The sequence below is a fragment of the Stomoxys calcitrans genome, chromosome 2, assembly GCF_963082655.1.
Source record: "Stomoxys calcitrans chromosome 2, idStoCalc2.1, whole genome shotgun sequence".
Lineage (NCBI taxonomy): Eukaryota > Metazoa > Arthropoda > Insecta > Diptera > Muscidae > Stomoxys > Stomoxys calcitrans.
Genome location: NC_081553.1, coordinates 15,745,477 through 15,772,405, shown reverse-complemented (window position 1 = coordinate 15,772,405; position 26,929 = coordinate 15,745,477). Strand labels below are relative to the sequence as shown.

General features: G+C 33.8%; 1 protein-coding gene across 9 annotated transcripts in view; it reads right to left on the bottom strand.

Moving 5' to 3' along the window:
- The window catches only part of LOC106082214 (filamin-A), a 159,977-nt gene that overhangs the window by 19,004 nt on the left and 114,044 nt on the right, over window positions 1-26,929 (bottom strand). For 5 of the 9 annotated variants that reach the window (XM_059362782.1, XM_059362776.1, XM_059362777.1 and 2 more), the window contains 3 exons: window positions 20,092-20,166; window positions 16,256-16,285; window positions 15,952-16,060 (listed from right to left, as the gene is read on the bottom strand). In XM_059362782.1, coding sequence (XP_059218765.1) covers window positions 15,952-16,060; window positions 16,256-16,285; window positions 20,092-20,166 — 214 coding nt within the window. Of the gene's footprint in view, window positions 1-1,362; window positions 1,759-5,952; window positions 6,064-15,951; window positions 16,061-16,255; window positions 16,286-20,091; window positions 20,167-26,929 lie in introns of those variants that run through there. The other 4 variants (XM_059362779.1, XM_059362783.1, XM_059362778.1 and 1 more) reach the window with 3 other exon arrangements.

Here is a 26,929-nt window from a genome sequence, read left to right as displayed (position 1 = left end):
CTCCTTTGGTAATCGTACTTAAGCAGTATATTGAAAGCAGCTGTTCACGGTGTTGCCATATTTCTCTTTTGCATTTAAAAGTAAAAGCAGAGAGCATTTAAGAAATAGGTAGCTAATTAAAATTACTTGTATTTACCTTATCATATTTTTGTCCACAAAAATAAAAACAAATTATCTTATTTTATAAAATAAATTGCTACCACTTCCTTAGGATAGAAAGTCTTTTATGTATCGCTTATCAATACTTGATAGTGATAGTTTCTATGAGTTGACAACAAGTCCGCTCAAAAAGCGCACTAGCTTTTTGGATAATGAAAAATAGTCAAATAAATTTGAAATTTAATTTTCTTGAGATTTTTAAAAATAAATTATAAAAGCTTTTGGAATAGATCGAAATATAGATAATATCACAAAAATGTCCCAGAAATATTTTTTTTTGATTAAAAATAAGATTTTAACAGACCTTTAGACACTAAAAATATGCTTTGCTTTCTGCATATATATTTGGAATATTTTCCCAATAAAATAAAATTAAAAAAAAAATCGACATGTTTCACATGATTTACACAGTGATGTGACAGACCATCTGTGGCAAAAGGATTTCTGTCGATTTCTATCAGCTGCCACGTTAATCGTTCACACGATGTATCCACAGCACAGCAGCTAACAACAGTGGTAGTTGGTTGATTCGTTCATTCCAAAAAGAACTTTGACGTCAACCACCAGTGCGACGATGTCAACAATATTTTGACATTTATTGATCGTTATTTATGCAAAAAATACCAATCGTAGAATTAAGTTGAGTAATCATAAAATATTGAGACTAATTGTGTATGTTATATGTGTTCAAACATGCAAATAAAAAAAAAAACAAAAAGGAAAAATAGGAAAATAACCCAGATGAAATCGTAAAAATATGTTGGGATATTTTTAAAAAATTATGTATAATGCTTTTTTTGAGAATTTATAACATCATCAATTTGATCGAACATAAAAATCAATTTTGGATATCATGTGATCTTTGGGGACAGGCAACACAATGAAAGGGACATAATGAACCAGGGAAATATGTAAGGAGCAGAAAGGATTATTGAAATCTTTTATAGAAACCTAAGTACACGAAGGAGGAAAATAGTGCTGAGTGAATTCAATAACAAGGATTTCTGTTAGGATGAAAATAATTTTTTGTTCATAATGTGTTTTTGACATCAACTTAATGATGGAAGACTTTTATTTGAATGGAACTTCAATTTTGAATGGAACAATTTAGTAGAACAATTGGGAAATATAGACTATTTCGTTTTATTTTCTTTTGATTAGTTTTACTTTTGTAAACTCTTGTTGTTCTCTCACAAAAATTACCTTGATGTGTTACTATATAAAATGATGATAAAAAATTCAATGGTAAAAAATCGTTTTTGGACAATTCCTCATTCTCTGGTATTAAAGCTTCGTTATAATAAATTTGTGGTCTTTCGGGCCGATCACGTTCCGATACGGTGACTTTGTAATAATTCGGACGATAGTAATAGGTGAAATCTTCCCAAGTAGCTTCAGGAGCTTCGGGCTTTTCACTTAACCAACTGAAATTCATGTTTGTAATTTGGGTTGGTTTTTAATTTTTATTTGTTTCGTAGTTTTTAAATTGTTATTTTAATTAAGTTAATTAAATTTTCGTTTTTTTTTTTATTTTTACAACGGACACAGGATACACACACAGTAGCACACGCACACACAGTAAAATTTAAAATAAAGACACTTAAAATTTAGATTAAAATTATTTTTTGTAATCAAAATTCAAAACAATTGGTAAAACAAAAACTAAGTTAATCGGTAATAATAATAAGAAGAAAAAATTGTATTCACATGAAAAAGAAAAATGCAAACATAAGACTAAAGCGTGGAGAGAGAGAGAGAGATGTGCTCGAAGAGGATAGATACTAAAAGATTTTTAGATAAGCTCCTAGTTGGGGATAGTTTTGTTTTTCTATTTAAAGTGATGTCACAAATACCTATAAAAGGTAAACAATATCCGTCTAGAGGTTGAAATCAGTTTTAAGTTACTTTAACTTTGGTAGCTGAGTTGGTAGCATGCTCTGATTACCAATGCGGCTCGATACCCACCTTCATGTGGTCTGTTCTGCCGCTACTGGCCACTCTAACCTAGCCTAACCTATTTCCTAACAATCTATGAAATGTTTTTCGTCACAAAAATGTTTAAAAAGAGCTTAATGACTTTAGTGAAATTTTCGTAGAATCTCTTTTTTTTCAAAAATCTTTTACTACTTTATGGGGTTGACTACAGTTTATTGGCCGTCAATATGTTATAGAAGCTAGAAATATTTTATAACAATTTCCAAATAGGAATGGGAATTTAAGATTCGATTATGGATTGCAACCCAACTTCACTTGAATTGCCATCAGGCAAATTGGTTATAAAAAATCCATTTCTGTTTTGAATTGCATATAAGTTTACAATTTACTTGGTAACTGAGCGTCCATCAAAACACGGATATTGAATGGAGCTGAGAAAAACTACCAATTTGTAGTAATTTTTATTTTATGGGCTTATTTCCGCAACGCAACGATCCATATTCGACCCTTTATGTTTTCTATGTGTCGATATGTGCGCTTATTTCTATATTGTAATTAGGGTTTTCTTGGGTTTAGTTAAAAACTTCTTAACACAAAATCTATTGCATAAGTTTAGGGGGTGGATATTTTGTATAATGTTGAATACTGCATTTTAGGATGGTGGGTTTACTAGTTCCAATTCTACCACTTCAAAGTATTGAACTAAGACATTGATGGCTTATCTCAATCTAAGTCGATTAAATATTGTTTGTCAGTAGGTTTGTCTTAAAAAAACATAACACTGCTGAAAATTTAGCATAACAACTTATTATTGACATAAGTCATTTAAGTTATTTGTTGATTGAGCCGATGCAGCTAGAAATTTTTATCTAATTTAGGATATATCCTGCATGTTGAGTCCTTTTTTATGCATGTTTAGTCTTTTTTAGCTTTTTTATATATTTTCATAATCATAATCGGCGATAGTCAGATCGAGCTTTTCGCCTCTATATGTATTTTGTTATACAGTTTGTGATGCAAGGAACTACTATAAAGTTCCAATCTTATAGTACCTTAACCATTGGACGCGTATAAATGCCTACCCACTGTTTCTGTTTTAATGTAGAGGTATCCCTCCGATCCCAAATATCTGGCCTTGTTTGTACCTCTTGGAGAGGAGCAGATCACCATCAGAGGCTCTTGCTGTTTTATGGAAAGAAAGTGTCCAAATTTGGTACCCTTGGAACAAGGTGCTGCTTGCACCGATATTTTTTGGCAAATGTGTTATAATTGGATTTGCTTAACATGTGATTCTAAATAATATCATATGCCAAACGGAGGAAAAACCAACTAGTCATTCGCATGCAAGCAGTCTAATCTTTCCGGAAACATCAGTTAAAGGTTTTAACGGTGATTAGGTTGTGTTTAAATGTCAGTCTGCAATCAGACTCATTTAGACATTTTATCCATTGTGATACCAAAGAAAATGCAGAAGGAATATGGCTTCTAATCCTACCATTAACCAGCAAGATCCCTTTAAAAAACCTAATAACTTACAAATGTTTACATCCGCTATTTCTAGCAAGTCTTCAATCACCAGGCTAATCAGGTATAGTGGTACAGTACTTTTTATCGAATTCCATACTAACTCGCAATGTGTTAAGGATGCTTGAGGGAGATCTCTCAACCTTACAGTAGTGGCCGCATCAATTGGTTTAGCCTTAATGTCCAAAGGTGCTAAGTGCATCATATGGTCTTGTCCTTACGGTGATGCTTATTGAACTGTAAGTGGATTTGTAATCAGCGTCCATAAGACCACAACACCATATTGTATTATTGGTTGGAAAACTGCAGTATACAGCTAGCGCATGAAACTTGGTTTTAACCTTACAACAAGACTTTTGCAGATGTATAGGGCAAATTCCCCGTTCATCACCGTTTCCAGAATGTTTGATTTTCTGTTCATAAATTTAGCTTTGCAAGAAGCCAGGTATCACGGTGGTATCTTCTGCTGAATAGAACAACTTTTGTTTTAGATCGATTTACGCCTAGACCACTTTCGGTCGCCCACTTCGCTATCATACGTATAGATTTCTAAGGATATCTCTAAGAGTGTCTTCACCTAACCGTACTAGTGCACCTCTCTGAACCCTATGTGTAGATCTACGGATCCCAAGGCGATCGCTATACGTCTTTCAGCAAAATAAGTCTTTAGTAAACATTCTTAGGATAGTATTAATGCCCCGATTTTCTTGCTATGTCATGATTGTCTTCAGTTTTACATTATTGTAGGAAGCCTCAATGTCAAGAAATGATACCCTTGGCAGTGAGAGTCTTTTATGGATCCGACTAGGTCACGAAGGGTTATTACAGAGAATTTGACCTTACTATAGGCCACCGTAGCGCAGAGGTTAGCATGTCCGCCTATGACGCTGAACGCCTGGGTTCGAATCCAGGCGAGACCATCAAAAAAAATTTTCAGCGGTGGTTTTCCCCTCCTAATGCTGGCAACATTTGTGAGGTACTATGCCATGTAAAACTTCTCTCCAAAGAGGTGTCGCACTGCGGCACGCCGTTCGGACTCGGCTATAAAAAAGGAGGCCCCTTATCATTGAGCATAACTTGAATCGGACTGCACTCATTGATATGTGAGAAGTTTGCCCCTGTTCCTTAATGGAATGTTCATGGGCAAAAATTTGTATTTTGTATTTGTAAAATTTGTATAGGCCTGATTTTGTCGAGATGGAGGAGTGGGTTAGGCTAAAACTTTAATTTAAAAAAGAGAGGTTTTCCCAAATGTCCTTCTAACTCGACAAATTTTCTTTAGAAATAGTTAATTTGTGGTGCACACGTGAATTTTCTCGTGCATACACAATTCGATTTCCCCCCTAAACCAAGACCTTATATGACGGGAAAGTTTTTTTTAACAAGTTTACTTGCAACCAATCCAAATTTCATTAGGACGCCTCTTTCTTAACCTGAGCTAGAATTTTTCTATCTATTAGTGGATACTTTTGTACCCATTCACCGTTAATGGGTTAAATTTCTATGCTAAGATTAGTCGTTCAGCGATACTATGTTCGAATTCGGATACAAGGAAAAAGTTAAGTTTTTTATACCCAAAACCAAGACTTAAGCCATACCGTTATTAAAAGTTGCTTAAAATAATGTTGCCTACTTTTAGGAATATTTTGTTTTTTTCGTTAACACTAAAGTTAATATAAACTTTGGAGTTTAGAGTGAGCAACTAGATCTTTATATATTCCATTCCTTCCGGAAATATATAAGCGTTAAAATTATTTCGAATTAATTTCTTGCATCAAAATGAAGCATATTTTTGTAGTTTCCTTATCTGGTGATTCATAAAATCGTTAATAAAATATTGTCAACAATAAAAAAAACCCAAAATATATATAAAAAATTTTCTATTTTTTTTTCATTGTCAAAAACTAACTCTCAACTTTTTTGAAGATCTTTTTAATGATAATTATAAAAAAAATATCCCAAAAACAATTTTCGTATATAATTCTTTTTTACTTATACATAGAAAGACGCTAGATAAAAACAATATGGAATAAAAATTTGATTAAATTTTTGGGGTTTATAAAAGTATATGGGTTCATTATAATTATTCCACTTCAAATAGTATGGAGCATAAACATCTTAGGCAAACTGACAACAACATTATAGACTTGCAAAGGAAATTAAGCGACATCTATTGACAACACTTTTTTTTCGAGCACACCTTAAAAGGATTAAATTGAACAAATCCTGTTTTTAAACACTCATATTTAAGTTCTGTTTTTCTTTTCAAAATGTTTCTTATGTTTGCATTTTTCGCAGAGAATTTCAAAAACGTGTCTTGGCCAAATAACTCACACTTTTGTAAAAAAATTTTCTATACTATATATGTGTATATTTTGTTAAACTAAAAAGAAAAACTTTACGTAATAGTTTTGAACTTATTTTTTCTTTTTTTTTGATTTGATTTGGTTAAGATATTTACACTAGGCTTATGCAAAAACAAAGCCCTTTTGTTATGTTTGTTTTTTTTTTTTTAGTTTGAGTACTTTTCAAGTACTATATAGACAAATGTCCTTTTTTATTTAGAATAATCCTTTTTGTGTTGTTTGGTTTTGAGGTGAGGTTTAGTTAAGCGTTTTAGTCTTAGTTATCAAAATATTTATGTTTGTCTTTTGGGTGATGGATGAACTACGTTTTGCGGATCCGTAATTGTGTCTATGCGTTTTCACGTCCCGTTTTCAATTAAGTTTTCGTAATTCCAAATTGAATTAAAGGTCTGCCTATCCGTATCGATTTGATCGATGCCAATGAAGAGTTCTTGGCATTTTTTGGTTGTCTTGAAAGCGTTGGCGGCGGCGGCGGTGGCAGCAACGTGATCGTATGTGAACGCTACGGCCAAGGAGCAACAGCAACATCAACATTTTGAAAAACCATTCAGCAGCAATGTTGGAAATATTGACGTTGTTGTGCTGCTGTTGCTTGCTGCTGAGGGTGAGGCCGCAAAACAAGTTGATGACGTTGCTGCTGTTCTTCCCACATATACCATTAAACCATGACCATAATATTACACACAAACACACACATAATATGTTGGTGTTAGCCCCTTTGCCATACCTATACATATAAATATGGTGGATTTTATAGGTATTCTTCCCAAAAATCATTCGCAATATAAAAATTGTCTCTCGTTTGCTGCTGATTTCTTTTTTGTAGCTGCTGACGCAGCCTGCGATTTCCGAAAGCTTTCAATTGGAAACATTTTTTTTTTTTTTTTGAATCGTTTTTCTATTATTTTCTTTTTGTGGACTATATTTTGCTTGGGTTTTTCATATGCTTTCCTAGCGATTTCCAACAAAAACCAGCCACATATTTCTTTTTTGCAGCATAAAGAAAAAGAAAATAAATAAAAATCGAAAATGCTTCAATACATTTTTGTCATCCCATTAAATATTGATATTTATTGATTTCTTTTGGGATTCCATGTGAATTTCGGGCAGCTAGTATTATATGGGTCCGGGTGTTATTAAAAAAAAAAACACTTTCATATATATATGCATATACATATATGTATATATGGAAAATGTATAGTCCTCGTGAAAATGCTGCTGAAGCATTTTGTAAATAGATGTAATCATTCGAACAGCAATTGATCATTAGAGAACGACTTTTAAAATTAATTTTTATGGGAAGAAATTTTCAAAATAAACATTCGAAATGAGAATTAATTTATAAATGTTTGACATATATGTGGATTTCCGAATTTTCACGAAAATATGTGGTAATGAAGTGTTAAAAAATTCATATTTTAGGGATTTCGTAGCGAATGATTATTATCAATATAAAAGTAAGTATACGCACATATACCCATATGCTTCAATCCAGTTTCTATTGTAGTTAATATACTCTCAATAATATGGAAATAGATTTTTTTATTGAAAATTTGTTATGATTTTGATGATAAAAAAGGTAAGTTAAGGTTTCACATTGAGTCTTAGTCAAAATAGATAGTTACGAGTGTCTGCCACCACGCCATAAGCTGCCCATGAGGGCAAAGTCAATCTTTTATTTCGAAGCCGAAACGTGTTGCACTTGACTGGATCGAAAATTACATACCCTCCATCATAAAAAGCATTTGTATATTTCTTTAAATGTTAGTGGAGTCTAAATAAGCACCACCATAGGATGGGGGTATACTAATCTAGTTATTCCGTTTGTTAAACGATTTAGCCACGTGTCCGTCCGTCTGTGAAAATCACGACAGCGGTCGAACGCGTAGAGTTAGCTGTACGAAATTTTGCACAGATGTATCATATCAGTTCAGATTAGGATAGATCTCCCATATAAAGTGGTCCTTCGACTTGACTTCTTGAGCTACAAGAAACTTCTATTCTTAACCGAATGTGCTGAAGTTTAGCACGTGGGGTTCCGTTACGACTTTCAACAATCGTAACAAGTATGGTCCAAATCGGTATATAACCTTATATAGCTACTATATAAACCGATCTCTTGATTCGACATCTCAAGCCTCTGGAAGCCTCAATTTTTATCCAATGGGGCTGAAATTTTTGTACGTAGTGTTCTGCTACGACTTTCAACAATCGTATCACGTACGGTCCAATTCCTTTAGATTACCCTTTAGCAGAATCCATGATGGTGGGTTTCCAGCATTCTGCCCGGTCGAACTTAGCACGCTTTTACTTGTTTTATATTTGAATGAAATATTCTTTATATACTTAATATACTTTAAATATTACACTGATTTTGGTAATAAAATTCAATGATTTGCAAGCGTTGCTCGTTAGTAAGTCTATTCATGATGAAATGTCAAAGCATACTGAGCATCTTTCTCTTTGACACCATGTCTGAAATCCCACGTGATCTGTCAAATACTAATGCATGAAAATCCTAACCTCAAAAAAATCACCCTTTATTAGAGCATGTTACTTACCGCTTATGCAGATCACATTTAGAAGCGTTCGGCACGGCATAGCTGTAAGCACCACACAGGCTGAAGCATTGAGGTCCGATCTATGTGGTGTTTATTGCTGCCACGAGAAGCTTAGCTACGAGCTAACGGGCGCGTCCACAGGTTGCGAATAGTGGAATGCTCCATACGGAGTAGCTGCAACGGCAATTGCGGACAATTAGCTGTATCGAGCGGAGAGTCTCAGTGAGAGGGCGGTTGGCACCGGCTCTTGCACAAATATTGAGTGCCAATGATGCTCGATAGGACAAGGCGAGTTATTGGCGCCTTTAAATAACCAATGGTTCCTGCGGCGATCCTTGCTCACACAGGAGCTTCACGAGGAGCGCCACCGCCACATGAAAATGTGGCTATAACAACACCAACATTCAGTAGCGAAGTTCCCTCTTACCTCTGCCGTTTGCCGAAACCTAGTGCCTAACTGTATGTTAGGGTGTGCTCACTCGTCAATCAGAACACAATTATAACAATAAACCAAACTTAAAATCGTTTCACTCTCTTAATACCAGGTCAAATGAATTTCTGTGCAGAACATTGTCCCGGTGAGATGTACTCCATAGGCCAATTTATTCCATTTTAAATCTTAAATGATCTGCACCTAGATTATGGTAGGTTAGATAACCATCGAGGGAAGTTCACTCGGAGGCCAGTTTGACACATTGTGTTAGACGAACCAATTAAAGTGTAGGCCAGAGAGACAAAATAAAAAGAAGAGGATGTGGATCAAGTGTTTATTCAATATGACCAAATGTATGTGCATCCAACTGAGGGGCACTGGTCTACCACCATCTAAGTGTCTACTGGGTATGTGGCAGCCAACAATATCTCTCGTCCTTATTATATCGTGTACCCTATCAAAATTAGGGTAGTGTTTTTAACGATAGGGCAGCCTATGGGGATTGTCTCATCTTCATTAGGACTGTTTCAACAGTAACCATAAAGCGCAGCCATTGTTTGTAGCCGGCTCTTGTAGAAAGGTCGTTCATGCCTTTCCGGCCTATATTCATAAATTTGAGTGCCAGATTTGTTCCTTACTCTCAAATATCCTTTAAGTCCGATATTATTCGGATTGTTGTTGTTGTTGTTGTTGTAGCAGTTTATTGTGTACTATCTTTCGTCTGCTTGATTCTGTTGAGTGTTAAGACCCAGGAACTCCGCGACTAAGATGGGGTGCGTCCACAGGGATCTGGGTCTGAGTCGAGTGGGTCTGGCCGGGCAGTTAAACAGGTGACGTGTATCGTGCGGTCCCTGGTTACAGTCGGGACATACATCTTGCACGTCGGCATACATCTTGCATTCGGATTGTTCTATATGATTGCTTGATTTGTTGGGGGTGGGTCAGCCTTCAGACATTTGGCTCCAAATTTGCACCCTATATCCGAATACCATTTATTTCACTGCCATATTGTCCTGATTGCTTTTCATGTTCGCTTGGGTTTGGATGGATATCTGATTCCTGTATTTACAATACTATACTGTGGTATGGTAACCAGTAACCCCTACAAGTTATGACTCGCAACAGCGAATTTACTAGCCCCTGGTTAAAGTAAAACGTTTGTCTTTTTCTGGTCATTAGTAGACCAGAGAGTTTTTTTGCCAGCCAGATTTCCACCTTACCATCACCGCCGCACCAGCCAATCTTTCTTCCAAATAAACCGTTCATTAAATTTGACTTTTTAAGCTGAAATATGGCGAAATTTTCCATCCAATTTCGCGTTATATAGTTATCGATATCATGCGATAACAGTCGCGTGATATCGATATTTCTAATATTCCATCCATCTAAGTCCCAATGACTAGCTGGACATGGAAAATCCTTATTTAAACGTTTTTTTTTTTAATTAACTATTAATGATATTACATAAATCAGCCAAGGATTTGTCTACTTTTCCACAAAAGAAAAAACAAGAAAAATAATTTTAAAATTTTTTAAATTTTTTCTTTTTTTTTTTTTTTGAAGAAAAAAAATGTATTTTTTTCTTTTCGATTATAATTTTAGCAAGAACCCCAAATTGTTTTATGTATGCATGTATTTGTGACTTGGTGATCAACATGCAATTGGCGCAAATCAATCAAAACTGCCGTGAATGCGAACAAAATTTTGATTTGAATATTTTGTACATGAATATTTTTCACTTGCCACAAGCAATGAAAGAAAAAAACCAACAAATTCTCAACAACAACACCAAAGGAAAACCACTACACCTCAATCAAACGTATGCAAAATATATTACTTGCTATATGACATACATATGTAATCAAATGTGTATAACTGTATGTATGTAATTATGTAGTTATTATGAACAGGAGGTTGATTTTTCTATCAACTCAAATCATTTTGCCCACGTTATAGGAAGCCATAAAGGCGAAGAACATCGATTACCGTGTGATTCTTTGTAACTCATGATCTGAAATGTTGTGAATATTTATTGGCCACAAAAGAAGAAAACCAATCGCCAAATGGACGTTTTGATGCAATGATTGCAATTGCTGCCGTTAGTGGAAGATGATGCTGCTGCAGTTTCTGCTTTTCAAAAGCTGCCACACACCAACCAATATTGTTTGCTCAAGAAAAATATGAATGAAATGCATCATTAAATTTAGATCACTATTAAAGAGAGAGTGGCAGCAGATATGAAAACTGACGAAAGGTTTTTTTTTTACAATACAAATACTCGTACACCTTCATGTTGTATATTTTCCAGGGGATTTCTTGGCTAAGGCTAAAAACCAAAAATAACAAAATTTTTAATGTGATTTAAGTCGACAACGAGGTATGGTAGAACAAGTTGTTGATATTCCTACAAGTATTGAAACCGCCACACCTAATGTGGTTAAATAAGTCCCCTAAGCAAGGGCGAAACGCGTCCCATAGTGGTTGGTGTGTTGAGATCTCTGGCTTTCATTTCTCATTGCATAAAATCTTCGATTAGTAATCTCATCCCGAAAGAGAAATAAACGAGGAACAAGTTTTTGTTTAACACAATGCACATTACACTTAAATGTGTTTTATGCCTGGGTGGCGTATGAAAACTGTTAATTCAAACAAGTTTGACTTTGAGTTAATAATACTCATACGCCACAAATTTTTAGACAGTAAGGATATTATAGAAAATATTTATAGAATATTAAAATAACATTTTCTAAATAAAACATTTTACGGCTCATTTTACATTATAGAGAAATATGTTGTCTGCCATTGTGAGCTTAGATATAGGTCATTTTTGGGATTTTTAGAAAAATACGCACCAAAGGCCTGCGCAAGGCCATTCATTGCTGCTTTTAAGACACACAATCGTAGAGCATTTTAAGAATTGAACTCTTCGTTTAAAAATACAACATGGTATGAGACAATTAAGAACTGAGTAAAACTGATAAACAATACACCAAGCAACGAGATGAGTGAATGCATAAAATGAGCCCTTCAGCAAAAAAGAAAGATTGATTCGGATTTCAGTGACTGCAAGTTGTACAATGCGTGTATTCGGGTACATTATGCTTCAGATTAAGTACTATTTTTCTTGTCGTCTACCTTTATAGTGAGAAATTCGTACGAAGGCAACGTGGTTGTTTTGGTAAAAGCATGGGTAAACACACACACACATGCGTAGTTTTTTTTTTTATATGAAATAACAAACAGCTTGCGAACGATTTGTGTGACCAGTTCATATTTTGAAAATGACAGCGAGACGCTTTCATATACAGCGAGTAATTTCGCATAAATCACTGAAGCGGCTATGAATTCGAGATAAAAATACTCCCAAGTACTGAATGGTAATTGTTTTTCAAGATTATCTACTCAACTGCAACTTGTTTCTTTGTGCAGGGTTTTGATACGCACCACCATTGGTCATTTCGTTTCTAATATCTCAAAATACGACATGTGACATATTAATCGTCTTCATATTCTAAGACAATCTAGCCATAATGGCTCTTGCTATCTCCGAAGTTCGCTCCCATCCTACACCCATAAAAATATTGGACACCAAACCTGCCATACGGTATTGGAAGTAAGCCAGGTCCGTTTGGTATTAAAACAATACCTATGGTGTAAAGTACTATAGGTATTGGAGGTGTATCGTATTTTTTATCAGTCTCTGATAACCACAAATGAAGTACTCTGATTTCACCACAGGACATTTAAACCTTCACCATCAAATTTTAAAATTAGTGATATATTCCATGAAGTATTTATTGAAATATGAATTTCGATTTCAACAAAATGTTGGTTATGTCGAACAAAAGTAAATTCATATAAAATTTTTTCAAACTAAAAAAAATCAAAAATCAAATTAATATGTTGCTACAATTTGAATTGAATAGAATAAGCATAGGCAATTATTTGAAAACAAAACCAAGGTGGAGCATGATTGTTAATTACTTTGACCACTTGTGCGTATGAGTTTTATGAATATAATGTAACGTATACATGTTGCATTGTATTTATAACACTCATACGAACTGGTGGTCAACGTATCATAGACCGAATAGACGACAAATTTCCACTATAACCCTCGTTAAGCTAATGGTGACATGGCTGTCATTTGTCGCCAATGAAATCAAATGAAAAATCAATGCAACAAATGTTTTAGCGAAAAAACTCATTTAGGAACGACACATCATTTAATGTAAACCATCATCAAAAGAAATTAGGCGCTTTAAAAATTCAAATTCAGCCAAAAAACAAAAAAGAAAAAAAAAACAGCTTCACCTCTAATGCATGTATGTCTCTTGTCTAGAAAACCAAAAAATATTTTCAATCATATAGTTTTTGTATGGAATGTTGATGCTGGGCTGGTTTGGTACGTTTTGCTCATAAGGTTTATACATCTAGCCTTTGTGGTGTTGTTGTCAATGGGATTTCATCGACTTTTTCTTTGGCAATTTTTGATTTTCAACTATGTTAATAGGTTCAACACATGTGTGTGTGTGTATGTAAAAGAGGAACGCATGTGTTTTGTCCATCATCCAATTAGAATTACAACAGCAATAGCAGCAGCACCACCATACCAACACGTCACAGAGATGGATATGCATGAGCTACGATGGATGGGTGAATGCTCAGACGGAGGGTGTGTGAAAGTGTGTGTTGTGTTTCTTTTTTTGTGTGATGTGCTCTGCAGGCTGTTATGAATAATTTGCCATAAATCATAAATTTAATTAAGTCATTTGTTTGTTGTTGCTATTGTGATGGTTGTTTGTTATGGTTTTTGTTGTTGTTGTTTTTATTGTGGAAAACAACAATAATATCATAATAATAATTATAACGAATATCATAAATTTAAAGAAGAACATTGGTATGGCCAGGACTTTCAGTTTTGCCATATAATATGTGTACTCGTACATATATGCACATGGCTGGGTCTAGATTGTAGGTGTCTCCTAAAATTCTAAAATACATATTTTTCATTGGACATATGTGACAGTTGGTCATAGCATTGCAAATGCCTTTTGTGTTAATCATAATTAAAATATGTGTAGCTGATTTTTGTAATATTTTTCGGCAAAAAAAAAAACAAAAATAGAATATATTTAAAAAAAATTAGGGAGCAGGTAGCATAAAAGAAGCCGATAATTGTTAATGTAGGAAATGAAACTTAAAAAAACGTGTTTCAAATATACAATTAAAAATATGAAAAAAATTAATAAAATCCAATGTTTATGCAGGTTGCATAAAAGAAGCCGATAATTGTTAATGTAGGAAATGAAACTTAAAAAAACGTGTTTCAAATATACAATTAAAAATATGAAAAAAATTAATAAAATCCAATGTTTAAAAAAAAAAAAAATAAATAAAAAGAAAATATTCTGGGTTTATTTGAGAATTCCAAAAAGTTGTTTTTTGCACCAGATATCTTGTCTCTGGTTTCTAATATATATTAAAAATTAGAAAAAAAAACAAATTTGGCATTAAATAAATTTCTTTTTTTTTATACTTTTTCCCTTCCTTTTGTTTTTCAAAAAATTCCACAAATAGGTTAATAGCACCTATTTCTATATAATTTTACAAAGCAAACAAATGGTTTCTTTATGAAATATGATTGACATTGTAGCCTTTTGGCAGAAATACAAAACGAATTCTATCCATCATCAACATTTCATCCCATAATCTATATGCAATGCAGACCATAATCCGTTTCTTAGCACGTAATTTGCCGAATATTAGCCTCTTCTTTATTTGCCTTTAACATAAATAGGCTCTATTAAAAAAATATTATTGTTTTGGTTCAAAAATATTGTTACTTGTTTATTTGTCCAATGCTAATACCAGAAACAATGACCCTTGCTTAAATGTTCGTTGTCGGAGTTTAAGGTGATGATAAATTTTGAAAATTGTTTTGCACAAATCAAAGTGAAGGAAATGTGACAAAATCTACATTTAAAATACATTTGTCATACATACAAGAGGATTTATCATTATTACACTCAAATCGTTTAAATATTCTAAATGACATTCTATGTTCATTGTCATGTAAAAAATGTGAAGATGACACTTTTGGAAAAGTCATTGGACGAATGTGTCATGTGACAAATGTTGTATATAAGATTTGATATAGGGTTGCAAACGGCTTGTATAACAAGTTTTGGACAATGGTTAAGAAGGTTCCTTTTACCGAAGAGAAGAAACCCTAAAATAGGCCAATTACTCCTTCCTCATTCTTTAGTAAGGCATTGGAGAGAATTCTGAATGTTTAAATAAAAAGGTGTACTATCTGGGTACTATAGTAAGTGTTGTTTGCCCAACGCTGCTTTAATTGTTCAAAAATGTATATTCTCAAAACTACTTAGCGTATGATTGATGTGTACTAAACAATTATACGCAACAGTGGCCGCTATTTACATTAAGTTAGCGAACAATCCTATGGGCCGGTCCAGCTTGCTCAGCTTCAGAGCTGTACGAGGATCGGTCCCGGCAAGGGATAGCAGTAAGCAACATACAGACTGGAACGTTGAGGTCCGATCTGTATGGTCTTCACTGCTGTCACGAGAAGCTTAGCTGCGAGCGTCCACAGGTTGCGAGTAGTGGAATGGTCCATGCGGAGTAGTTACAGCTGCAGTTGCGAACAGTGGACAGCCTCAGTAAGAGGCCGTGCGTCACCGGCTCTTGCACAAATACTGAGTGGGCGCCTTCAAATAACCAATGACCACCCTGCTCATCTGGCGATCGGTCCTTTGGACCGCAATGAGCTTGCACACCTACATGGGCTTGACGAGGATCGCCCACTTCACATGAAAATGTGACCACAACAACGCGGATCGCTACCTGCACATGCATATGTGGCTACTACAACAACAATAAGACGATTTTTTTCTTGGAAAATATTTCGTAAATGAATATTAATTTTTTTTAATAAATTTGCGGTACTCACCTACGACGATGCCTCCGGTAGTGGGTACAGGGAATTTCTCAAATGCTACTGTTCTGTAGTTGCTATCGCTTCCGCCGTTGACTAATTGCTGTTGTTGCTGTTGGGTTGTCTGTAAAATGTTCATAATTAAAGAAACGTATTACTACAATCTCGCAATTAGATATACAAAAACAATATACATAAGATACAATAGAGACAATACACAATGAGTGGAATCCTTGAGAAAGATCCCTGATTATAACAACATTAAGAAGACAATACACTACACAAGGAATTGTGTTTCAAGGGGGTTTATTCTCCTAACCTTAAAGAACCCTTGAAACTGAAATTTATTCTAAAAGTATATATGAAAAATAAGGTTAGTTGAAGTAGACAAAATATATACATATGCACATAAAAATAATATGTACTGATTTCTTATGTTAGAGGACCAATTTAAAAAAAAAGATTTTTTTGATAATCGAAATGAGTACATATTATTTTAAATGCTCATATGTGTAAAGAATTAATGTTTATTTATTTATTTAAGATATTCTCAGTATTAAAAAAATAGAGAAATAAAAATGAGTTTTGTGATGTAATCATTTGGCTAAATTTGATTTTTATAGAAAAAAACCTTATTAGCGGAGTAAAATAATAAGGTATAGTTTTTTTAGATAATTAAGATCAAAAAACATACACAATATTTTTTTTTTTTAATTTCAAAATTCCGCAATTTTTTCGTTTAGAATTTATTTTTTTAACTTTAAAGAAATTCTAAAAACTAATAAAAAAGCTTTGGTAAAAAATTTTTAACGCATATTCTCCTAAAAGTATGCAATTTTATCATCATTATCATCAGCGTAGCCATTGTATGACAAAAGGAACTTGTTTGTTATTCACTCTGTAAGCGAAATTTAATTTGATTTCGGTTAGGACTTTTTTTATGGAATGTTTTAGTTTTAGTTTAGGAAAAAAGAAAAATTTGAAGTAAAAGCAAATTGACATTTCATTTTTAATTGTTTTCACAAAACTTAATATAGTTTTATTTGACGGTTTTTTAAAGGAAAACTGTCAGATGTGTTGAAAAAAATTTAATAACCTAATTTTTGTACCCTCCATCATAGGTTGGGGGTATACTAATTTCGTCATTCTCCTCGAAATATTTGTCTAAGGCCTCATAAAGTATATATTCCTGATCTTCATGACATTTTAAGTCGATCTAGCCATGTCCGTCTGTCTGTCGAAAACACGCAAACTTCGAAGGAATAAAGCTAGCCGCTTGAAATTTTGCACAAATACTTTTAATTAGTGTAGGTCGGTTGGGCCATATCAGTCCATGTTTTGATATAGCTGCCATATAAGCCGATCTTGGGTCTTGACTCCTTAATCTTCTAGAGGGTGCAACTTTTATCCGATTAAGCTTAAATTTTGCACATATCGTTTATTTTATTTTTTATTTTAATCCAACATCTGTGCTAATTTTGCTTGAAATCGGTCCATAACCTAGTATAGCTGCCATATCTGGGGTCTTGACTTCGGGAGCCTCTAGAGGGCGCAATTTAAATCCCATTTAGCTGAAATTTAGCATGACGTGTTTCGTTATGACTTCCAACAACTGTATGGTTCAAATCGGTCCATAACCTAATATAGCTGTCAAATAAACCGATCTGGGATCGAACCCTGGCGAGACCATCAGAAAAAATTTTCAGCGGTGGCTTTCCGCTCCTAATGCTGGCAACATTTGTGAGGTACTATGAACATGTTAAACTTCTTTCCAAAAAGGTGTAGCACTGCGGCACGAATTTCAGACTCGGCTAAAAAAAGGAGGCCCCTTATCATTGAGCTTAAACTTGAATCGGACTGCGCTCATTGATAGGTGATAAGTTTGCCCCTGTTCCTTAGTGGAATGTTCATGTGCAAAATTAGCATGATGAAGATTTTTTTGCATGGTTGTCAGCGATACTCCCAAATAAATGTACACAGGCATTTTCATTTTGAGGTTTCTAAAAGTATGCTACTTATTTGGTATGCACAATGAATGAGAATACCGAATACAACACCGGTATTCACAAAAATTAAAACAGTTTTATAGTAGGTTTATTTGACAGTTCTAAAAAAGAAATCTGTCAAATAGACCTACTATAAGTTTTGTGAATATGGGCGTAAGTGTTTTTATCAGTTTAGGCCATAGATGGGCAGCATACACATCCGCACATAAATAATAAACCGAAGCACACGTACAGTGTAAACAACTTCGCGTGGCTTTGTTCGGCTGACCCTATGTCAAAGCTATTTCATTTAGTTAATGTTTGATGATACTTACAGAGTTTGGTCTTTCCAATAGAGGTAGAGTGCCCATCACAGGTTTATGCTTTCCCTGTCGGAATTCTGGGATTGAGTGTCCTCATGTCAGCACTTTTGTCTACTAATGACATTGTCACCAAATTGTCTACATTGTTTTTATTGACAGGTGACAAACTATAATTCATTTGAATTTTTCAAGTTTTTTTGCCTATGGGGGCGATGATAATTAAATTTTACAATTTTTGTATGCTTCTCTTTCGAGACGAGCTCAATGAACGGAGATTGCAAACGGATTTTATTTTTTAATCGTTTTGTTGAATAAAATTTTGCTGGCTCATAAATCTTTACGAAAAAAACAAAAAAAAAAATGCAAATTAAGCAAGTGATGCTAATTAGAGACATAAGCTGACCAATATGTAAGTATATATTGGGTTGCCCAAAAAGTAATTGCGGATTTTTTAAAAGAAAGTAAATGCATTTTTAATAAAACTTAGAATGAACTTTAATCAAATATACTTTTTTTACACTTTTTTTCTAAAGCAAGCTAAAAGTAGCAGCTGATAACTGACAGAAGAAAGAATGCAATTACAGAGCCACAAGCTGTGAAAAAATTTGTCAACGCCGATTATATGAAAAATCCGCAATTACTTTTTGGGCAACCCAATAACTTTATTGTTGTACAAATTCTAGAAACCAATTCAAACTTCTTGTTTGAACTTAATAGACATTGCAGAAGACAATACTTGGTTATAATGCTAAATGCAACCGACAACAGGTATTTGGACACAGCAATTTGTCTGTAGTTCTGGTGACAAAGTCGATAGTAAGTCAGTATAGATTTACTATTGAAATTTCCTACAGGGTTATTTTACAAAACCTTATACGAAATTGATCATGGTCCCATGTCTTTTGCAACTATATATGTTGGTTTTTTTTCATTTTCCTAAGAATTTTTTTTTATAATTTTAATGTAGACCTAACTTAAAACACTTGCAAATAAAAATTTTACATTTCATCTAAGTGGGATTATCATTATCAAAATTTGATTATTACTTTTAAAGTTAATCAGAATAGCCAAATGATTACAGGGCGTTTCAAATATCACTATGACTAAATGCGTTCTCTATTTTAAATACGTCTATATTTTTCTTAAATACTGAGAATTATTGGGCCGAGCCATTATTAATGACCATACTTGCACCATGTTTGCAGTAAAGCTTTGCAAATGGTTATGAAATAAAATGAAATCTTATAAATATTGTTAGACCCTAAAAAAGCGGCTCGATGTTTTTAAAGAAAAAAACAGGTTACAAAAATATTTCTCATAAAAATTTAAGATGATGATTGCTGATGCTTTAAAAACTGTTTATCTCGATTTACTTATGGCAATTTTCACTTTGCAGGAAAAGGGTAAGATATATAATAAAAGGGAAACCATTCCCTTTACCTCTTTTATTGTTACAAACTGAGAATTGCCACAAGCGAAATTTCCTTTTGTGAATCGTGACAAAGAAATTTTGTTTTTGGTATTTAAATATTAATCTCTACTCTAAATTTTAGCATTTACATATAAGCCACAGGGAGTCAATGATTTTCCCAGTGGTGAAATTTTTAAAAATTCAATATTCAAAATTTAATCCTGTTTTTTTCCTTTAGTTACTTAAGAATTCGGAACTGCAGTATGTTCCGATTGGTTATATTCATATAAATCAAATGATTTTGAATTTTAACAGAACAATTATTGCTCAACACCTGTAATGTTTAAATGGCATGGAAAAAGAAAAGAAAGCAGAAACTCCACCAGTTAGTAAAAAGATCTTTAAAGGATTATATACTTTCGCATGGAAACTCTACCTGACGCCTTACCTGCGTTGTGGTCTTTATAACCTGTGTATGCTCTTCGATGTACTCGCTATACTGCTCGACAGCCTAAAGGGAAAAACAGGAAAAAAAAAATAGAAAAATTAAACTTTTTGAATAGAACGCAAAGTTAATTTAAGAGAAGAAAAACAAATCAAATTACATTAAAATATACGGGAACATACAGAACTCACTGGCCTTGATGGTGTAAACTGTTCAAAGGCGTAGAATGTTCATTTTTTGCACTTTCGCTTTTGTTTGACTTTTGGGTTTTTCGTTTTCATTTGGCAGTCTTAGGTGGCGGAGGATCACCAAGACTAAGACCAAGACCGCGACCGTCACAGCCGCCGCCGCCTCTATTTCATTTTCAATAGAATTGAGTATATTAAATATTTATTTCATTTTTGCCACTTGGAAATCTGGTTTATATAGATTTTATGCGTTGATAGATTTACACTATGAACGATGATGTTGAAAAAGGCATCTCGCCACACAATTGTGGCATTCTATGGTATTCTACGTAAAGTATAGAATTTTGAAATAAATATCATTGGTTTTTTCTTGTTGTGGGGGTGGAGGAAACAACATCCAAATAGTATCGTAAACAATTATGAGAACATAATCAAACACATATATTTCAAAAAAATTATTTGAGAAAAAAAACCATTTTAATGAAATTTTGTTGTTGCATTTTTTTGGTGTGTGTTGATCTTTTATAATTAACATTGTTATTGATTGATGTTTTAGGGAATATTTTTTTTTGATAAATTTGATTATAATTAGAAATGATATATTCTCACCAATAGCTCACCTTAGTTGTCTTGTGTTTAAAAAAAGAATCGATATTTTGATCTATGTAAAAGTGTAACGGCTGTATTCACAAAACTTAACTCAGTTTTAAAATAGGTTGATTTGACAGTTCTATAAAGAAAATTTTTCAAGTAAACCTATTTCAAATCTACATTAAATTTTGTGAATACCGGTGTAAGAAAGTTAAATAAATAATTTTGTTGATTCTAGTTTTAAGTTTTCACAGAATCTTAAGGACCTTTAAACTAGCAATTAATTTTTATTACATCGATATGGCCTTAAAAGGGAGTTATATCGAAACCTGTGCCAATTTTGATGACACATACTGGGACGTGAAATAGAACATCTCATATCCCATATTGTAGAGATGTAGCAAAAATTGTGGCTTTTACTGCCTTAAAAGTCCATATCGAATGAAATATACACATTGGAGCTATATCTGAACCACGACCGATTTAAGTGAAATTTTGCGCGCGTATTTGAACGTCAAATAAAACATCTGATGCAAAATCGGACGAGACTTGTGGTTTCTACAGGCTAAAGTCTATTGCGGATGAATGATATATCGAAGACCTACATCAAATTCTAAACCGAATTTTATGAAATTTTGCTCACGTATGAAGACGTCAAATAAAACACCTCGTAATAGTGGCTTCTACAGCCTTCAAAGTCAAATCGGATGAAAGATATACATGGGAGGTATATCTAAAACTGAACCGATTTTTATGAAATTTTGCACACATATGAAGAAGTCAAATAGAGCACACCATGGTAAATATTTGAAAGATGGAACCAAAATTGTGGCAGGTACAGGCTTTTTAACTCCATATAATATATATATATATATATATATATATATATATATATATATATATATATATATATATATATATATATATATATATATATATATATATATATATATATATATATATATATATATATATATATATATATATATATATATATTATATGGAGTTCAAAAGCCTGTACCTGCCTTCTTTCAAATATTTACCATGGGGTGCTCTATTTGACTTCTTCATATGTGTGCAAAATTTCATAAAAATCGGTTTTTTATTATTTTTATAAAATTTTGCAATTCGGACAATAAATGCGACCTGTAACTTGAGCACAACAATACATGGACAGACAGACGGACATAGCTAATTCGAATCAGGATGTGATTTTAACTAATTCGAATCAGGATGATGATTAAGCCTGCACCACAGTGGTGGTGTAGGGTATAAAAAGGTTTTTTTAGTTTGGACCCATACAGTTAAGTTTTACTATTCTTAAGGACCTTTAAACTAGCAATCAACTTTTTAAACATCGATATGAAGTCTTCAAGTTAAATGATAATATTTTTATGATTTTTTTTTTTAATATGGCAAGATGTTAGTATCGGGCTTCGGGGCCCAGGTATATATTTTATGGTAAAAAAAATTGCAAAGGAAATAAAGTATCATATATTTCTAAATTTCGTAATTAAAAATAAGGCAATAAAAATTGTTTTAAAAACATCGAGCGTTTATCAAAAACTTGACTAGAGGATTTGTCCGAACAAGCCATTATATTAGAATATTTGTGATTTTTGTCAATATGATAAAATTGTTATGCTTTCCATTTGATTTCTTACGACCTGACATAGACTATGGAAACATTCCAAAAGACGGCGACTATATCCATTATTTTTTATTGATCATAAAATAAAATTAGGCAAAAAAAAAATGGCAAAAAAAATTAAAAGTGAACACTTCACAAGAAAATCTCCTCCTTCCTTAAACAAAAAACGTCAAAATCATGTGACATGGTAGATTTAAAATTATTATTTATATTTCATAAAAATATTTCCGTACACGTGTGAAAGAGGTTTTGGGGCATTGGTGGACAAAAAACAGCATATAGTTTTTCAATAAAAATGTTGTTTTTTTTTGACAAGAAACTGACACAAACTTGTCTCTGACCAATTGTTTAGTATATGGTCATAGTGCATGAAAATAATTTACCCGTTTCTAGAGGGCTATAGTAGATATTTAGACTTTAATTTTGTTTACTTGCGTTTTTCACAATGTATAAATAAATGTGTATAATTTATGCTAGACATAAACATATAATCAACAAAAAATTTTTTAAACATACATACATATTTCATTGCATCATTATTGCACATACACTATAGTATTAAGCAGATAGACATCATTTAGCAAAATTATAATAAGAGAAAATATATATGTATGTAGATTTTTAAAAAAGGACCGAGAATACTAAATTATGAGAATATAGAAAATTTAATATTTGAGCCAATTTTGTAGAAAATATCAGAAAATATTTTTACTTAAGTGTAGTATAAAGTTTTCTATTATATAGTCAGACAACATTTTTAAGTATACACACAAAAACAAAACGTTTGGAAGTTTTATTGGGGAAGTACTATTTCTATTGTAACTTTGCAACATTTCCCTCCACCGTTTAACGTTAGTCCTGAATTTGCCATATTTTGATTTTAAAATCACTTCGCTTATGGCAACATTTTTATAAACTTTATTTGTGGTAAAGGATGGATCTTTTAGGCAAAATTTCAAAACTTCTTTAAAGTCAAAAATACTTTGTTTACAATAAAAGACTATTTGTTACAGGAAACAATGATTCTTATGGTTTGTTAGTATTTTGTGTCTCCTTCATTTTCGATTTTTTTTCATTGGCTAAAGCTCAGAATGCCAGCAGTCAGTATTAAAAGACTCGTGATCATGTGCGGATGTAAACTTGAAAAGTGACAGTTTTTCAAATTTTACTTTAGGTGGAAACTAGTACAAAAGGTGTTAAGTTTGGCCGGGCAGTACATTGGGTATCGATCACCTCGGGCATATATGCAAACCACCTTTCGTCATAATCCGACATAATGCATAATTTATGCTCCCATAGCAGCTTTATCGAAACAGGGTCCGATTTGGAGCAAATTCGACACGGATATTGAGATTCAAGTCATAACACAACTCACTAACACAACTCGCTGTCCAAAATTTCGGCGAAATCGGACAATAAATGCGCCTTTTATAGGCCCAAAACATTATATAGAGAGATCGGTCTATATGGCAGCTATATCCAAATCTGAACCGATCTGGTCCAAATTGAAATTGGTCCTGTCCCAAATTTCGGCGAAATCGGAAAATAAATGCGCCTTGTATGGATCTAAAACCTTAAATCGAGGGATCGGTCTATATGGCAGCTATATCCAAATCTGGACCAATCCGTGCTTTTTTGCAGAAAGATGTCGAGAGGCCTAACTTAACTCCCTGTCCTAAATTTCGGCGAAATCGGACCATAAATGCGCCTTTTATGGGCCCAAGACCTTTAATCGAGAGATCGGTCTATATGGCAGCTATATCTAAATCTGGACTGATCTGGGCAAAATTGAAGTGGGATGTCGACTGGCCTAAAACAACTCACTGCCCCAAATTTCAGCAAAATCGGATAATAAATTTGGCTTTTATAGGCCTAAGAACTTAAATCGGCGGATCGGTCTATATGGGGGCTATATCAGGATATAGTGCGATATAGCCCATCTTCGAATTTAATCTGCTTATGGACAAAAAAAGAATCTGTGCAAAGTTTCAGCTCAATATCTCTACTTTTAAAGACTGTGGAGTGATTTCAACAGACGGACGGATGGACATGAATATTTCGATGTGTTGCAAACGGAATGACAATATGAATATACCCCCATCCTTCGATGGTGGGTATAAAAATGTTCGTATTTACAATACGATAAATAAAAATCCTCGCTCCACACGGCACCAGGCTAGAGATAATAGGAATTTCTAAAGCATAAATTGCTTGATAATATTTTGCACAGTTAAAAAATACACATCCTTTGTATTTTCAACAAATTCTTGCAATTTTATCGTAGACAAAGTCCTAACGTTTTTCACAAAAGAAGTTTACTTGCGAAAATTTTGTTTATGGCTAACGAATTATTTTTTTTTGCATATAGAAGAAAACGTGCCTTTTGTTCTTCGATAAGCATAAGGTTTGCAAAAAAATCGCATAACAATAGATTGGGCTTAGGTAAAAGTGATTGACCGGTTCCACAAACCACAACGAATTGTTTTTGGTGGAATATGCTTTCGCCTCAAAGAACAAATAACACCAACAGCTGAGGTTTTCTGAAGCACTGGGAACAACAACTACAACAGTTATTTAAAGCGCTCCATGGCAACCATGCAATAGTTTCCATTATACTAGCAACAAGATTTAAGTAAGCATAGATCAACTCCTTATAACTCATACAACCCAATCATCCCTAACATCAACAACAAGAACAAAACAAGAGTGAGTCGGACGGACGTAGAGTACGCAACTAACCGTGCTTGGAGGTCAAAGCTCTGTACAAAACCTCTTATTGCTGAACTCGTGTGAACACTGAGCCCATATGATGTTGTATTTCAAGACTACTGAAGAGCGAGACACTGCAGATAGAGTAAAACGAACAAGTTGCTGATGAGTAGATAATCTTGAAAAACAACCACCATTCAGTACTTAGGAGTATTTTATCTCGAATTCATAGCCGCTATAGTGAGTTATAAGAAATTAATCGCTGTTGTAGCTAGAGGGGATGGCCATGGCTGCGTCGGTGGCGAGGTGTGACACGGTAGATGGTTTTCGGACTGCAAAGGCGCTATGGCCGGTCATCGACCGGAGGAGGACGATGGAATTGCTGGCGTTCGATAAGAGATCGATGAGTACTTTGACAGGGGTCATAACCGAACACTGTGTGCATGGGGATACCGCACAATGTATTCTGTAGGAGTTGCTTTGCTCCTGTCCGGGTCTGCAGAGACGTAGGCTTTCCTTTCTGGGGAACCGTTTCTTGTGATCTGGGTTAACTTGCGAACGTACCTCTGGTATCTCTCCTGAGGTTCAATCGATATTCAGATGTTGCCGTCGATAATTACAACATTCGATAGTTCATTTTTGCTCCGATTGTCGATACGAAAACATATTTGGAGCACGCCACTCAATCGAAATTTGCTACCAATTTGCACAGCGTTGCCAGCATCAAAAAAAGAATTAGAATCAAAACAAATAGGAAAATTACATCAGCGGCAGTGAATAAAAATAAATATTACTTTTTTTTGTAAATCTAAATGCAAAAATTTCTTTCTATTCTCTGTAGTTGGTGGATCTTTCTCTTAGGAAGACAGAATCAACGATTTCATGGTCGAACGGATTAAATTACTAAAGACATTTTTTATAGTAAATAAACAAAAAAGGAGAAGAACACTTAAACTTAAAAAAATGAAATCCTTCTCGACGACGTCAAAGCAATCGAATATTATTTCGAACAGACGAAACTCGATACCGACTCTTGTGATTCAAAAAATGTACAATTCGTTTGAAAATCTCCAAATAGAATGCCGTGTTCGATTTCCGTACCATTAGGCCATCTTTCCGTACCATTAGACCATCTGTTTTTTTTTGTAGTGTTTTGGTATTTTGGGACACTGAAATGTACACAACAAGCTTGTGTTGCTTTGTTCGTTCCTTGCTGTGGTGCTTCTACTGCATGGTTTCGTCACTGCTATAGATGAATGCATAAATACCTGATGCCTAAAAGTATGCAACATTGATTTCCATTTTATAACAGGAAATGCTGAAATGTGTAGATAAGGAAATCGATGTTATTCCTATCTATAAATAACGAAACATTTTAGAGCGCAACGCAGACGCAAAAAAAAAAAATATTTTATAAAAAAAAGTGAGCCATCTTTATGTTGATTTAGAATATTCCTCAGTTTATCACTATATTTAGGTGATATTCGACATAGATGTGAGCTTTGCACATATACTAGTTGGTGGCGCTTGTGAATATAGATAAATTAATATTATCTAATAACAAGCCCCAAGCAGAATTCTGCTCTCAATGGCATGCAGTTTGCGTCGTTTATATTTTCTAAATATGCAATAATTCCTTTCTCGTGAAGGAAACTATGGCGCAATGCACGTATATAGGGTTTCGGCAATC